This window comes from Corvus brachyrhynchos, unplaced genomic scaffold (assembly GCF_000691975.1).
Source record: "Corvus brachyrhynchos isolate BGI_N302 unplaced genomic scaffold, ASM69197v1 scaffold56, whole genome shotgun sequence".
NCBI classification, from domain to species: domain Eukaryota; kingdom Metazoa; phylum Chordata; class Aves; order Passeriformes; family Corvidae; genus Corvus; species Corvus brachyrhynchos.
The window spans coordinates 8,466,080-8,483,249 of NW_008238664.1; the positions used below are offsets into that span (position 1 = coordinate 8,466,080).

Consider the following 17,170-nt stretch of genomic DNA (forward strand, 5'->3'; position numbering starts at 1 on the left):
GAATGTAGATAGAAGAGCCAAGAACCTGCTTAACCTGCAGTTTCCTAATTTTTTCATTGCTCCTATGCACCTTTCAAGTGCAAGGATCAGTGATCTGTAGCCACTAAAATGGGTGTCAAGCTGAAGGATGAATCTTTCTCTAGAGATCCCATGCTAGGAGTTTCAAGGAGACAACATTGAGGGTGGGGAGAGGCTTTTCTTTGGATCTGTTCTTCTGCAGAAAGTAAACACCTAAATAATCACTAAAACCTGAAGTCATCTGTAGTAAAAATAAAATTCCCATCATATGAAAACATTTTCCACTTGCTTCACTCCTCCTTTTATCCTTTATCTTGTTTTTAGTGCTGTATTTTCCCCAGCCATACAACTCCACTGCTCATGGACAAAATTTTTTTCCTGTGACTTTTACATTTTCTACTGAACATTTTCTCCTCCAGACATTCATCTTCAGCTGTCAGCATTGGAAAGGGACTCAGAGAAGAGAGCAAAGTACATGTCTGATCATAACTCAAAACAGAATGAAGCAGAACAGCTACTGGCAAGAAGTTACAACACCTCCACTGCAGTATATTGAGCAGCCAGCCTAAAGTACTGAAGTGCTTTTAAGATATTTTTTAAGTGTGTGTTTGTTTAGGAGCATCCATTGAGTATGTATAATAAATGTAATCCCTAAGGATGAAGCAAATTAAAAAACACAATATAATTTCACTCATGTGAATCTCTAGACTCAGTTTATTATGAGAGCCATTCTAAGTGTTGGTTTAAAATGATAAAATGATGACATATTAAACAAAAAAGGACTCACAAGTTCCTAAGCATAGGGTACAAGCTGATTGTAGCAAAGGGCAGAGGGTTTGCACATCTCTTTCAAATAATGAAATTAATAAAACAAATCTAACAGGAATATGTGCTTCCATAAACCATATAAGCCCATCAACTCACCACAGAATGACGTGGTAGCCAACCTGCTTCTCTCCAGCGGCGGAGCCCACTTACTCCACATCCCGTGGCAGGCTGGGTACGTGACACCCTGGCAGACATTTCACACATCACATGATTTGCTTTCACTGCATTCCACTTGAAGTAGTTGCTGATACTATCCCTACTGCCTAGCTGTTTGTCCTCATGGAATGATATAGGAAGGGTTAGCTAAGTCTGGAAGAGTTCTATTGTTTAAGTATGAAGATGTCAAATCAATCCGGATTATTTATTACTTGAATAGTAATATGTTCTGAGGTAAAAACAGTTTAGTAGGTCCAGTCAATGGCACAAGAAAACTAAAATGGCTCAAACTGCAGCACTAGAAACATGAATTTTTCTTTGCTTTTAAGTAAACTTAGGAATATAAATCAGTATAATTAAAAAATTATCATCTAAAAATGAGCAACAAGTAAAACCGTATGTCGATCAGAAACCCTAATCAAGAGATCTTACAACTTTTAAAACCAAATCTCAAAATCAAACTCTGTTTGGAAGGACCAAAATTGCGTGTGCTCCTACCTCCACCAAACCTTGAAGAATCCTTACAAACATTACACAGCCATAATGCACTCTTGCTGCAGAAGGGATGATCATGTTCAGTGTAGATGTTAGAAAGATAGCTGCCCCAAATACCCTATGGAGAAAAGTAACATGAAAGGGAATACAATTATTATCTATTTTTCAGAAGTGTTTTCATGTTCCATTTCGAAATATTTAAAAACTTACTTTAAAATATTTTGTTACAATTTTTTCTTTTTTTTTTTAAATAAGTATTTCAATTGTTTGCATTTCAGTCTCTGAAAACTTATTCACAGGAAATATATGTGACTTCATTTTTGTGTCTGGTCTTACTACTCACAGTAGGATTAATGATTGTGTTACAGCATGAAAAATTTACAGTCAGAGAACAACACTGTTTCATCTAAATTCTCTACACCTATTGACAGAAGCAACAGCCCATGCCTAGACAACTCATTATCTGAGTGACAAGAAAGCACTAAACAGATGAGCACAAAAGCAAAGAAGCTGAGTAGGCTGGCAGAGAGAAGTGACAAAGGAACTGATTTATATAGAGAACAGTCTGAAAATATGAACTAGAATACAAAGCCCACAGTCATATCTTGACATTTAGGAGACTGCTTTCAAAGCCAAGTAAACATTTAACTGAGAAATAAGTGTTACTTATCTCTCTGTTGTGATCCCTGAAGAGAAGACTTTCACCTTTTTCTTTCTTACCACTAATAGAAACATCAGGTCTGTTACCATAACACTATTGACTCAGGGAGCTACAGCAAACCATGTGAATTAGTAAGCATGTGAAAGAAGAAACTGTAACAAACAGAACATGTTTAATTATCCAAACAGCTGTCTCTAAAGATTGAGTTTCCAATCTCTGCTACTTCTTTTAATGCCAACTCTTAATATGCCTAGGTTGCAAATTCATGATTTATACTGAATTAGAACCAGTCACTCTTCTGCTACTGTTTAAAGGGTCGAGTATTGTTTCCACAGAGGCAGCAGCTTTTCATCAGTTCCCTGACATTTATTCCAAAGAAGTTGGTCTCCATCTTGACGAGAAATATTCCTTTTTTTTTCAATTAATTCACATATTCTTCTGTCCTCTCTACCACGATCCCTGGGCAGCTGCCACTTTGGGATCAAAACAGACTCCTTCAGCTACAGACTCCTCTGCCCAGCAGAGTGCTCTTACTGAAAACTGATATCAAGAGGTGCCTCATGTTTCATGCATCCACCAAACAATGCTGAAATCACATTTAGATGCGTGTTTGAGGGTAAGCAGCAAGTTAAAGGGATGGTGTCATTAAATGGTTCATGAACTCTTTGGTGGAATGGAGATCTACATCAATTTGGATAAATATATAGAGTAAATTACATAGTGTTAGAGGGTTTTGGTGCAAACCATAAAGTACTCGATATTTTCAGCCATTATGAAATCCACTTGAATCCCACATTGGTATGGATAATTATGTGCATTAAAGAAGTGCCTGGGGTGGATCATCCAAAAATATGTTCAAGGTTGCACAATTTAAACAGGTGGCAAAAGAGTCTTTGCCTAAATCTGCAAGGTCAGTAATAGGATAGAATCTCATTTCCAAAGTGCAGCTGGGACAAAAGAAAGTTTTTGTCTTTCTGGGGCTGGTGGGTGCATTGGCCACAGAACCCCTGGTTTCCTGCCCTGTGTCTTAGCAAATAACCCCTCTGAAACTGAAACTTGGCACCACTGGTGAACCTACCTAAGCAGAAACTGGTTGGGTAAACAAGGAATAAAGGAAAAATATGGACTCAGTGAATCCTATTACTGCAAATAGAAATTCTGTCTGAGCTCAGCTATTTTTGTTCCTCAGCAAATTCTCCTCCTAAACCCAGTTATGATGGTCAAATCCATAATGTGATGTTGTGGCATTAGATTGAGTTGGAAACTCTCACAGGGATAAATACAGAGCTTTCTGTGCTTGTGCACAGCCTGTACTTAAGGAAGCACTCTGCTGACAGAATACATCAAGTTACAGTATAAACAAGGTTAATTTTACTATTCACAAGTAAATTAAGGAAACAAAAGCCAAACTAATAATATGCTGAATTATTCAGCCAACAGTGTGCACATCTGTGTTTTGGAGCCCTTCTGCTGCAAAAGCTGGTGGCAAGACTAGAAAGGCTGGAGAAGAAATTAAGCTTAGCTAATTTGATTTGTCTTACTCAGCAGATGGAAAAATATTCTGCCTAGGCACTGCTACGTGGTAGAGAAATGAATAATTGAGGATGCTAACAGTGCTGAAGAAGCAGTGAACACTGAACTCTGAGTAACTTTTGGTTATGCACAGGAGAGAGTTGGGACTGAAAAATCTGAGCAATTCTGTGGGATGACTCTGCTCTGGAGCAATTTTCACAAGGGGATATGGGTGGGAAGAACATTCAGGCATTCTTGTAACCCCTATAGCTCTTTGAGAATGCAGAAAATAAAGTACTTTGATTTGGGGCAAAGTACAATATATAACTGGTCTTAAAGACCTTTTCCAATTCTGACAGAATTTGTAGATGTCACATCTTGTTTGCAGAGAATGAAGTTAGTACCAGCCATCTGGGTTTTTTTAGCTGAAGATCCCAAATACCCTTAATGTGCACATCTCATGAGTTCATTCACAACTAGCTGTCTTCAGACAACCTCCCTCTCTCTTGTGATCATGTTCAAAGTTCTGAAGACCTTTTGAAGCAAAGTACAAAGCCAAAGTTAACATTGACAAAGTTAGCTACTTTTCTTATTCACATTTTCAGAAGCAGTTGAATTTAAAAAAAAAAAAAAATTGGCTGGCAAACACATTGATCACAAAAAAAAAAATCTGTACAGATTCTCAGAGTTCACCAAGCAGAAATCAGGAGGATCTACTAGAAGTTCTATGCAATCTTAATTACAGTCAGTTCTGTATCCAGCCATGGCAAGGATATTTGTGTGCATGAGGATGGATTTGTGACTTCAGAACATAAATATTTCTGTAATTCCTTTATGCTCAGCTTCAGTTCACAGGGAATTTTTAAAGGAGAAAGGTCAAACTCTGATGGAAAACTGGTGTTAAGTTGAGCTAAAAAGCATTAAGGCAACTTCTTAAAGACAAATGCTTCAACCATGGTTGGAAGCATTAGGTGTGATTTTCCTAGAACTCTCCAGAATACATTATTGTTTAGAGAAGAAATGTGTAAATATTTGAGATGAACAAGTTAAATTGAAAGAGTCAGAAACAGACCCATAATGGAAGTCTTGTCCCAGTTTTTGATTACAGACATAAATACTGAATGTTCAGTTTCAGATGTGCATTTCTCAAACACTTTAATTCACTATTTTAGTAATCATCATTTACACAGTGTAAAACAGTTGTCAGGCTCTAAAGCTTAATTCTTTTGGTTATTGTTTTCTTACCTGTTAGCAGCCAATTTGTTTGAGATGAACCCTCCTGGAATTTGTGTCACAATGTAACCCCAGAAAAAAGAGCCATGAATGAGTCCTACAGTCTCTGGATCCCAGTTGAATTGGGCTGTCTGTAAAGGAAATGGGACACGTGCTGCCAGTGAAGCATACTCACTGAAGGTAACTATTGCTTAGAAGTCACACAGAAGTCACCCCATGCTCCAAATCAAGCCCCTTTACACTGGCTGCTCAGGGTTGCTGAGCTTGAAAGGCAAAGCTAAGGCAAAAGGATGTTCAATTCCCATGTGAGATTACTGCTTTTGCTCTTAGCTGTCAGTCGAGTGCAGGGGGAAAGGTTTCAGCCATAAAGTAGCTAATGCTGGACCTTCAACTTTGCCACTTACCACTGCTTCCCCCTGGGCTCCTTAATCTTGAAGCCTTTGTTTTCAAGACTGCTCAGAGTTATAAGAAGGACCTGATGCCTTTCAATGGACATATCCATTCTCCCAAGATTATCAAGGTTGCTTAAGTCCTTTGGGTTGATTCACTTCCTGGTCAGATTTATTCATGATTCTCCCTGTCAGGGCCAAACTCTGACCATCTACTGTCAGCATTAAATGGCATGGGAGCAGAAAAGAGTTGGGGGCAAGGATATCTGGAGACAAAGCAATCTGAAAATGAAACTAGGTAACACTAGCCACTGATTAGTGTATCTTTTATCAGAAGTGATGCCAGTTGTAGGGCTGGATTTGGATACATAAGGACAGCCACAGGCTGGTCATAGGTCGTTCCTAGTCAAAAATCCCTGCAGCCACGAGAAATGCTTTTACCATGTACTTCATCTTTGAATACCATGCAGTTTCAGTGTTCCCAAATTTCTTCCTGAACAAGGACTTTTCTATTTTCTGATGACATTTTTTTACATACATTGCTGAGAAGATGGATAGCCGAAGTCCAGGGCAAAACATAGAGAAAATAAAGCAAAGAGAGGGAGATCCAAGGTGCCTTTCTGCCCTCCATTCTGGGCCTGAATCAGTATACACACTATTTTAAGGTCAGTGTTAACTTTTTCTCCATGAGCCCTCAGCTCTGAAGAATGCTTTTGGAGCAATAAGAAACCACAATGCTGTGCTTTATGACTGTTTTCATGCTAATCACATGTCTGGGAAAGGTGGCTAAGCATTCTGTGAGGAAGCAGCACAGATGTCTTTTAAACTCAGAATTAAAACTGTCACTAAAATACCACAGAGAATTGGCAACTATAGTGATAAGCCTTAACATCTCTTTTTTCAATATTACTTTCTGCATGTAAAAAGAACACTTTTCCCACTACATTGATTTTTTTACTCACAAAGAAGCAAACTGAAAAACAGCTTATTGTTTGACCTGCAGGGAGATGCCATTAACTGACCAGACATGTTTACAGAGGGCTAAAGGGTTTCCCTCCCCATAAATATGCATTTTTATGTGTCCCACTTTCTTGTGCTGAAACACTTCTGTTTAAACATCTAATTTTCTACTAGCATTTTCCAGCTGAGTTTCTAGGTAGTGTTAATTTCTAAAGGCAGAAACACCATGAGATATGGAAAAAGTTCCTGATTGAGGAGGTTCTCATGCCCAGACCCTATGAGTTTAGATTTGTGGAAGGAATTTATTCCCATTTCCTGAAATTACCTCTTCTGAGCTTCCCAACCTATGCAGGCACATAGTTTCTCTTGCTTAAGTACAGAACCTGGAAGTCCCAGCAGGACCACAGGGAGAAGGGATTGGACTGAATAAACACAAATTCGGCAGGAAGTCTAAACATGGCTCCTATGATTATGAGTCATGGAGACTGGCACACTTTTAACATTGGAAACTTACAATAGACATTTTCTGCACTCTCTAACAAAAGTTAAGATATCTAGGAGAAAAGCTGATGAATAATTGCACAGCATTTCACTCAAGAGTAAAGATTCCTGTGAATTCTTTAGGACAAAAACATTCAAAAGATATCCAAAAATAAGTCAACAAGTAGAGCAAATGTAGAGATTCAAGTTCATAAAATCCATAAAGGGACACTCGACATCACAGCTAAATACAGAGGCAGGATGGGCAATGCTGAGGTATGGATTGAACCTGCTTGGGTGCATTGATAAAGCTGTGTAGGATCTTCTGTGGACCACATGCCATCTACTGCAAATTTGAAAATAGCTTGGCAACTAGCTCTTAATAGCTCCAGAGAGCAATCCACATTGTCAAAAACCTGATGCCTTATTGCCAGTGACTGTTTTAAGATCTTGAAAACTATCCACTGATATGAATACAGTGGCTGCAGCCCTACACAAAATAATTGATGATTCCTTCTGTAGTGTAATCAGAGCACATTTCCCTGAGAGATAGTAAAAAGCAAAAGCTTCTGCCACCACAGCAAAATCTGTCTACAACTGACAGATCAGGGACCTGGTGGACATGCAAACTAATTTAGTTTTCATTTCTGGTACTTACATCCTCTCTATGACAGTGCAAATCCTCAGATCTTACAGATTTTTAATATGACTTCATCACATAAATAGGAACTAAGTGCCTGCACATCTATGTGCATCAAGACTGGTGTGTCTCCCTCCTCCAGTTTTTTAATCTATCTATACGCAGGACTTTGCTGTGTGGCGCTTGGATGATTTTGCAACGGGATCTGCTCAGAAGAGTGAAAGGAAGCTGTTTTCTTACCTGCAGCTCTGGCTTTCCATCGATATAGACAGTGTTATTGTTGACCATTTCCACGATGGCCACGCCCAGGTTGCACCTGATGCCGAAGGAGATGCAGAAGCCCAGGCCGCTCATGATGGCGATGATGTAGCGCTTGGGCAGGCCGCAGCAGTAGCACTCGCACCGCGCCGGCCGGCGGCTGCTCGCCAGCACGGGCCGCCCCTCTGCTGTCAGCTCAAGGGGCTCCTCCTCCACGTTGGTGCCATCAATCTTCCTAAATGGATGAAGAAAGAAGAAGTGAAGATGCCCTCTTGTCTCAGTAAAATTTGCTGAAACATGGATGGACAGTTCCATGCTCTGGTCACCTGCTAATTCCTGTTGTGAGGCACTTGTCTCCTGGTAGTGAGGTGAGTTAATGATGGGCAGGCTGTGAAAGGTTAGCAGAGACTACACTTTTTCCTGAATGACCTCTTGAAATTTGCACATCTGAGCCATCTAGCCAGACAGCCAGCTGCAAAAATGTTCAAAGGCTGCTCATGAGCATAACTATGAGACCTAACTGGAGGTCTGTTGTGATGAATTCCATTGATTCTTAGGAAAATTTACACATGGTTAAATTAACCATAATTTCTAACTGGATCTACTAAGCAGAGCTGCCAGTAGGTTTCAAGAAGAGGGCAAATACAACACAAAGCATGGTTTCACTCAGCCCCAAATTTGTTTTCTCCTGTGAGACAAAAATCAGGGCTGTATTGCAGAGGAAAAACATCTCTGGCATCAGAGCCCCTACTAAAGATGTAAAAGAGACAGGCCCAAGTCTTTCTTTAGCAGAGGCATTTGAAGTCATGTGTTCGTTGCCTCTTCTCTGAAATACGCTGTGACTGCAAGGACTTCATTTGCTCCAAAGCAAACCCCTGCAAATCCTACTGTGGAACATGTTGCCCTTTGTGTAAAATACTTACTATGAAATGAGATCTGAAGGCAGACAGGGACTTTCTGGGCAGTTGATTCACAATTCCTCAGCAGCAGAGGCTGAAGGGCTTTGCCTGGGATCAAATTTGGTGTGGCAACTGCAGTGCAGTTGGGAAGAACTGGGAGGGAAGATGCCACAGATGGGGCTTGAATAGGAGCAAATGGCACCCAGTCATATCAGCCTGTGAGAAGTTGCCCATCAGCTACCACCAACTAACACAGGAGTGCAGCTCCTCAGGCTTTGCATATCCAGCCTTTCCTTTTCCTACAGGCAATCTAGCTGAGAGATTCATATTAAACAAAATGGCACTTCCCTGCAATCTGGAATTGCATGACAGTGCAATTAAAAATTAATTTGGCCTCTCAGTCTGATTAACATCAGGCTGCAGGACCAGGCAAAGTCTCTGGTAGAAAAGGTGAGGTAAGAAAGAACTAGACACACCCACCAGACCAGAGCTAGATAATTCCTTTCCGAACATCACCTTCCCATGCATTTTTTTTAAATGCAGAGTATGGTTTTTCTGACATGCTGAAACACTTAAGGACATGGCTAGCTGTGATTACATGGTTAGCCCACTGAACACCATCCATGAGCTTAAGGTTAAGCCTTTACTAAGAGAGGCCCTAATCAGCAGCCTTTCAGTTTTGGCATCACTCTGAAGCAGTGAGCTCAGGATCCAGCTGTTTTTGTGTCTGCAATGCAGTTAAATGGAGTACTGTGAAAATCTAAAGGAAGCCCAGCTTGCCATGCTTGATGAAATTATTTCATTCACTTTTTTCTGATAAGGAATAAATTACTTCCTTCTTTCACACATCTGGCTGAGTGTACTTAAAATCCGATGCACTTCAGTTTTCTGTATGAAAATCTACTGTAAATTCTGACACAGCATACATGGATGGGCTACATCTGACTGGGTTGGGTTTTTTGGGACAGTGTTGGTTTAATCACAACTTTCTCCAGTTGCTGTAAGTCTAATGTACTACCCATAATGTAACAGACAGTACTCTACACTAGAGAGTTTGCAGATATAGGTGGTAAGTATGGCTTCTTGTGCACTTAAATATATCTTTCCAAGATAAAGTTTAATGAGCTTAAAAAGCTCATCATTTTTAGGCTTTAGAGAGAACTAGTGCATCATTTACTATATTTCTCCTTTTAACATCACTACATAAACCCATTATTCACCCATAGTCTTAGCAAAAAGAAAATAAGCATGCTAAAGTCCATCAGCTCACATTTTCAAGAAACACTAGAATCACAGTGTTTTGGGCCAGAAGGGAACTCCGGGGATTATTTTATTTAATTCCTTTCTCAAACCTGTGCTCACTGCTAAGTTAGATCCTCAGCTCATTGTCAGACTGGAGCAAAGACTTTCCATTAAAGCAAGGTAACACAGAGAACGTGATCTTACTGTGGTGTTATTGGGGGTGATTGAGACCTTATGATTCACCTGCAGGGAAACAGCATTTGTTAGTGAAATGGGAGCACAGAGACTAATTCAGTCAGGCACTTTAAAAGGAAGACAGATATATTCCATGCATGTATATTCCATTCTGTGTCTTAATAGAGGCAGGTGTAAACAGAATGAGATATCAAAAATAAAGACCTCAGGAACTGAAAAAACAATTCAATAATTCTTTTTTAGAACTGCTGTCAGTTATTAACAAGCGTTATTAATAAGCCAAAAGAAATAATTTAATTGTTTTCTTCTAACATAATCTAAAATATCGATGAAATTACATCAATTAACAATTTTTCAAATTTTTTTGTACATTTCCCAGGCTCTATTTATAAGAGAAATGTTAGACTTTAGTGGGTGCATTTTTTTGGGCAGCTGGCAAAGATTAGACACTTCATGCAAAGCCAAAACATCTGGATGTTTTCAGCTGGCTGTCAATTCCAATAGGCATGAAAACATCCTTCTGCTCCAAATTCAGTGGACTAGGACTAGAACTATGGACCAATATTGTCTCTGCAGAGAAAGTAATTATTCTGCTATTGCATTTCACTAAGTAAAAGAAGCAAGTTGAGGACCGATCCATGATCCCAAATCCACACAGTTTATTTCCTATCCCCAGAGATTAATGTTAATGCCTCTATACAAGGTTTGTCTTGGAGCAAACTATTTTTCAGAAGCAGTCCAAACCCACAGGTATTAGAGCAGTTCAGACATTCTCAGAGCCAGTGTCTGCCCTGGCTTTTTGGTTTTATTTTATATAAATACATAATGAAGATATGGCAACTCCATGAAATGATGAGAAATTTATCTTCCAATTGATCCATACATTTTGGTACTGTCAGTGAAAATTTTTATTTGTTGTAGACCAATGACTTGGAAGAAAACTACTTCAGGGTCAGTGCTCTCCTCTAATTTTCTGCCCCATGCAGGAGATGCAGGAGTGCCTTTTCCTGCACAGGAAATGTTCGGTCCTTAGATGTGTTTCTCCTTTTTTCAGCAAATGCACAACACTTGGCAAGTAAGAACAGCTAAGTTACATGAAGGTATCTGCATCCAGATTCTGTGCCCAAATGCCATAATAACTGTATGCAAAATTTCTCTTTTTTATTGAATACCTACTCCGGCATATACAGAATTTTGAAAAATTAAAGAAATTTTAAAAATGCCTATCAGTAGTAAATAAAATCCCTAGAGCACATATACATTCAGCACTCTGCATTTTAAGGGGGTTTTATCAGAGGAATTAGTTCTTTCTTAAAATGATAAATTAGGTGTACTAGAATTTAATTTCATTTGTTTAAAAACTCATCGATTCTACAGTAACAGGCAAATGTTAATATTTTTCATGTGTTAAAACACATTCTAGAATGGATTTCACCAGATGCTGCAGTCTTTCACAGGCAGCTGGAGCACAACCATACATAATGTTCACACCCCACACCTACAAATCCAGTAATTACATTGATCCCTGCGTAACTTCAGAAACCTATACACTGATTATCAAAAAACATCATTAATCCAAGAGCAGATACAATCTCCTGAGATCCTATTTACTCTTCAGGGATTTGTCCAGGTGATAATTTTCCACACTAAATCCTGTGTTTGACGCATTGGTACCAAATCCCAGTAGAGACATGCAAACTTTCTTAGGTTACTCAGGGCATGGGACCTTTCTTGCTGGTTTCTGCATGGTATTTACATGAAACCCCTGGCAAGTCTCAGACACCAAGGGACTGCATGTCCCAGGTGCTGCACATCTTCTAAGATCTCACAAATTAAACAGCTGCCAACAACCTAAAGAAAGGATGGCTCTTGGGTCTCCCAGTTCAATCCCCCCTGCCTCCCTTCCAGGATCCAGACACCCTAAAGTCACCTCCTGTGAGCAGACTCTTTATTTTGCAGCACCCACCAAATAAGCACATCTGTGAGGAGGCAGTAAGATGCCTTATGCTGCTTGTGCTTTAGCACTTGAGCTGGGCTGTGGACAATTGCTATGGACCAGCTGCTCTTGCCAGGCATCAGCTTCTGGGTCAGCTCTGTTGTTTGCAAGACAGAGGATATGTGGCAGGAAGGCATAGACCAGTCACATTTACCAAAGCTAAAGAGTATTTTTCTACCCACTTTGCCAGTTTTGACATCAACACATTACAGTCAGTGAAATCACACTTGGAGCCCTAATCAAGGATGTGCATTAATACAATTCATCATCAACCAAATGCTAGAAGATAAACCAAATTCTTCGCTGATTTACACCACATTAAAACCAATTGGACTGGATGAAGAGTAAAGTCAAGGTAGAAGCTGGTATATAGGTACATGTACAATCATGTAAAAACACAAGTGTATGCTCTTATTTGTAGACTAAGCTGTAGAGAATGAAGTTCAAATTAAAAACATGCATGTTTCATTCATTTATGGAAACTTTCAAATATGACTGCATATTTCCTACAAGACTGCTCAAGTTGCAGCAATTCTTACTTAGATCTGACTGCAGACATACTAAAAAGATTTTATAGTTTGGATTATTTCCTCTGCTGATTGGTACATCTAAGGAAGGCTCTGGGATACTTACATTTAAAACAAAAAATAATTAAGTTCAGCAAACTTTCTTGTATCTCAAGTGATATTTGGGTTAATTTGATTCAGGAGCAGTGTTGCTGAAGCTGGTTGCCTCTACTATCAACTGTGTAGGAACCAGCATGACATCTTTGATACATGGCTACAAGAGGAGAGCAATCTGGGTAATGTAAAGTGAGCCCAGTGTACTGCCACATCACGTATTCACTAGATACAAACCTTACATGGATTTGGTCAAATTGGCCAGCAGAGCCCACAGCAAAGAGAATTTGTCATTGAATGACTTAAATCAATGTTCTAGAAGATAAACAGATTCCCTTGAATTGCTGTAGAGTATTGTAAAAGTCAAAACAGCAAAACATCAGGCTTCATCGGTAACACTGTAAATTAAAGAAAGTTAAGTTGAAACTGCATAGAGCACAGATACTCTGTTCATGTGATACAGAAATAGAGTAACTGCAATCTATCAGTGTTTGTTATGAATCTTTCAGAAGTGTATATACTGTAGTATGATACGTGTAAATTCTTACACATTTTCTCATGATCAAAGGCTTATTTAGATACAGCAAGAACTATTTCTTTACTCAAAATAGCATTCCCAATAGAAGGCAAAGGGATGCACATGAAAGCAAGTACAATTCATTCACTAGAAACGCCTTCAGTTAAAATGTTGGCCTGATACACACAAAGATTTAAAACACAACATCAACATCAAGCATGGAAGGAATGCCACTAACCCCTCTGGCTCTCACCTATTGATTACACAAATAAGTGTTGTCAGTAGCCATTACTAGCAGAGATATTCTTCTATTTAAATGACAAATATCTTTCCCTTTATGAAACTGGTCATTTGTTACATCAGATTTTAATTTCTCTAAAAATAAAAATCTTCCATTTCTTGGTTCATAAAATTGTCAGGTTAAGATGAAAATCTTTAATCTTTTTTCTGCTTTTGCTAGCAAACAGCTGCTTCTCTTTATTCTCTCTCTAATTTGCTAGTCTCAGTAAACACACACATACACATCTCTATTTAATACATTTTCTCTTACTAATTTGGAACAATTTTTTAAAAACCCCAAACCTGTAATTTAGGAACATTAAATATAATTTCAAGAGTGGCATCACTGGGAGCGTTAATTCCATTAAATTATTGCTTTTTCTCATGCGAACTAAACCACAGAATTATTCATATTTAATTATTTAAATTTTTTAAATTAAACACTTTTTCAAGCTCTTTTTAATATTAGAACATTATTTCATAATTTATTGTCACCTTTGTTGTTTACTATAAATATTCTATGATCTACAGTCCTATGCTGTTGTAACTGCTCCTTTTACACCTTCTGTCTTACAGCAAGGTGTCTCACTCCCTGAACTCGGATATTAATTTTGCAACTCTATATTCTGTTCTATGTTTATACCTTTTTTCTATACTGCATTTCTCTTAATAAATTGAATCAATGGACCTGTCTGGGAATATTCTGTTGGGTTTTACCTTCTCAGATTCCCCAGCGAGTCACTAATGGTGTTCTTCACCTCTTCCTTTCCTGGGTTAAAAAATCTTTCTTTCAGTGAACCGAGCCCTTTGAAAGGCATTTTGTCTTTCTTCTTCAATAAATCCCTTATGTTAACAAGCATTCACTTCTGCTGTCATATTTCCCAATGCCAGAGTCGGGAGCCTCCACCAGTCCCCTCGGTGACCTCTGCAACAACAACCAGTTGCTCAAGAAAGGAGGGGGTAAAAAATAATAAAAAATAAAAGTCAGATCTTGCAAAGCCAGAAGGGAGAAGCTGTGGAGCGAAGGCCCCTGAGAAGCACTCGGGGCCTCGGCTGGCCCGTGGAGCAGCTCTGCCGTGCCGGTCGGTACCTGTGCCGGGCAGATGTCCGGGGCTGCAGCTGGCGAGCTGCAGGTGCTGCTGAGGGCCAGCGTCCCTGGGCAGGACGTGCTGCCTGCTCCACAGGCAAACCTCAGGCTGGTTCGCTGGGGCTCATCCTCAGTGCATCCCTCCCTCCCTCCCTCCTTCCCTCCCTCCCCTGCCTCTTTCTCACCGAGATCCTGTGCAAGGTGGTGCTATAGTAACAGACACAATACCTGTCCTCAAGCCACTCCAGTTCACTAATAAGACCTCATCTATGGCACAGGCCAGAAGTTTATTAAATATTTACGAGTCCTTTCTGCAGGGAGGGAATTACTACAAGCTATAGTTCCCATTTGCTGTGTACCCTCCGCCCAGGGGAGGCCCCCTACCCCAGTGCACTTGCTGGTTTGAACCCAAAGCTGCCTTCCCATGTCTGGTCATTTATTATTGATGTTGCTGGGCCCTTGGGCAAACAGACATGGAGGTGCATTGGTGCGATGCTGTTTGAATATGCAATGGAAGACCAGCCATAAATTAAATCCATTGCATTTTTAAAACACAGAGCGGGTCAAAGAGGTGAAGCAGTCCAATTCGGTGTGACTTCATGACCACAACACACTTCTCCTAGCATGGCAGAAAGTACTTAATGAAAACTCTTGTGGAAATGCAGCCCACCACTCCACTGATCATGCCTACACATTGGCTGGAGTCAAAGGAAGAATTTCTGCTTTTGGCAAGGCCTCAGATATTGGATTTGGGATATGGACAACAAGTAAAAAAAAAAAAAAGAAAAAACAAAACAAAACAAAACAAACAAAGAAAAACAACCAAACAACCAAACAAAAATCCCAAAACAATTTAATATATCCCTTCTCTATCAGCCCCTCCCTTTAGGTGAGGGGGAAGGCAGAAACCTTGTAGATGGCTAGGAAAATGGAGAGCTTTGAATTTGGCACATTACCTCGCTCCTACAAGGACAGTTAAATTAAGAGCCTGTCAGTGCCTCATCAGGACACGAGCACAAGAAGAACTGATTTTCCCTGGAAGTCCCCAGCTGAGAGTTGCCATGTGGAGGCCAGGCAGCTGCCCACCCACCAACCCCCGCTCCTGTTTTGCCACAGGCCACCTGGTGTCCCTGAGCCAGTGGCCATGGCTCTGGTCCCTCTCTCCTGCCCTACACTGTCCTTATCCTTTCAGGCTCAGGGGCCACACTTTCGCCCTAACTTCTGTTCAGAGCTTGGTCTATCCAGACTCTAAAGAGAGAGAGGAGAAAAAAAGAAAGCCAGAAAGCAATTCCTCCAGAGATAGGAACTGGATCTGTGTTCTTTTCACTTAAAAACTCCTCATTTGGGTGTTTGAACTGAAGGAGTAGGTTTGAGTGGGATGTAAATCTGGGCCAAAGTAGCGCAAGGACTATGCATCCACCACTACATTCCTCCCCAGTCTCTGGGTTTTATAAGTCTCCATAACACAAACACCAAATGTCTGGATTGTCCCAGCTCCACTTTGAGGTAGGCAACGTTGGAAAATACATTTCCCCAGGGTTATGTGAGGCAGGCAAACACATTTCACTGAAATCCTTTATTCCTAGTATGAACCAGGAGGGGAGAAGAGAGGGAGGGAGCATACTTAGGAGCTGAGAGTTAGGCTTTGCTGCAGTCTCTTTTGTTGCAGCTCTGGTTAGAGTTTCTTTATCCACTTTGAATAATTCATGTGATGTAGAGAAGTGTTGGCTCAGCACGGCCAACACATTTGTCCTTGCAGAACAGTCCTTCCATAGCAAGCATCTAGAGCATGGGTACCTCCAGATCTCAGCACTACCTACCCACATGCCTCTAGCAGGGGTTCACTGGGTGTACTTCTGTCTAGTTGGGTTGAACAGCAACTGCTCTCACTGCCGAATCAAGGAGCAACCAGTAACTCTCCCTGAAGTTTGTCCTGCTGCCCTGGGAACAGCTGCACCTCCTCTTCCTCCTCTGCCTCCTCCTACTCACACTGCTCAGGCTTGAATCTGGCCATCTCCAAACTGAGCAAAAGGAAGAAATTCCTCCTGGTTTCTCACTCCAGACCCCTAGCCCTGGTTTACTGCTGGGGTGTGCCAACAGGCGAAGCAGCAAGGTCACCACAATGGAAAGGCCCAACACAATCACGTGTGCATTAAAGCAGCCTCTCCAATTTTCACCAGGCACACAGATAATGAACCCTAGTAGGCCAACTGCCAGACACCAGAGGTATGTATGGGTTTAGGAATATATATATATGTGAAACAACATCATGAAATTTTCTTCCATTTAAACAAACATGTATTTGCTGGTGTTTGAGATAGTTTCCTGAATGCTCTTATGGCAGCTGAACACCTGAAACTGTGGAAGAACCCAGCTCCAAACTGGAAATGGTGTGAACTTCAGTGCAAGGAATTCACTTTAGAAGACTGAGCCTCAGGTTGGAAAGTGGTATTCAAAACCCATATTTCCCGGCAGCTGTGGAAAAAAGGATTTTATCTTGCCATGCTTTCTGGGCTTCTGGTCCTGGTTTGGATAAAGAGAGCACAGAGCAGATACAAGAAAGGGGTTACGCTTAAAATTTAGTGCTTTGTTCACTTATCTACATATTCTCTAGTTGCATTTAGCACAGATATCTGAAGTCTGTCCTTCACTCATTTGGGACTGATTCAAGTAGCTCCCTCAGAGATATATCCTGGCTGGCCCCT

General features: G+C 40.4%; 1 protein-coding gene across 1 annotated transcript in view; it reads right to left on the reverse strand.

Annotated features, from left to right (window-relative positions):
• The window catches only part of SLC17A8 (solute carrier family 17 member 8), a 29,094-nt gene extending 14,518 nt beyond the window's left edge, over positions 1-14,576 (reverse strand). The window contains exons 1-5 of the mRNA XM_008636539.2: positions 14,096-14,576; positions 7,613-7,865; positions 4,916-5,034; positions 1,501-1,615; positions 943-1,030 (exon numbers count right to left, since the gene is read on the reverse strand). Coding sequence (XP_008634761.2) covers positions 943-1,030; positions 1,501-1,615; positions 4,916-5,034; positions 7,613-7,865; positions 14,096-14,238 — 718 coding nt within the window. The 5' untranslated portion in view covers positions 14,239-14,576. The remainder of the gene's footprint in view (positions 1-942; positions 1,031-1,500; positions 1,616-4,915; positions 5,035-7,612; positions 7,866-14,095) is intronic.
• Positions 14,577-17,170: the final 2,594 nt, after the last annotated feature.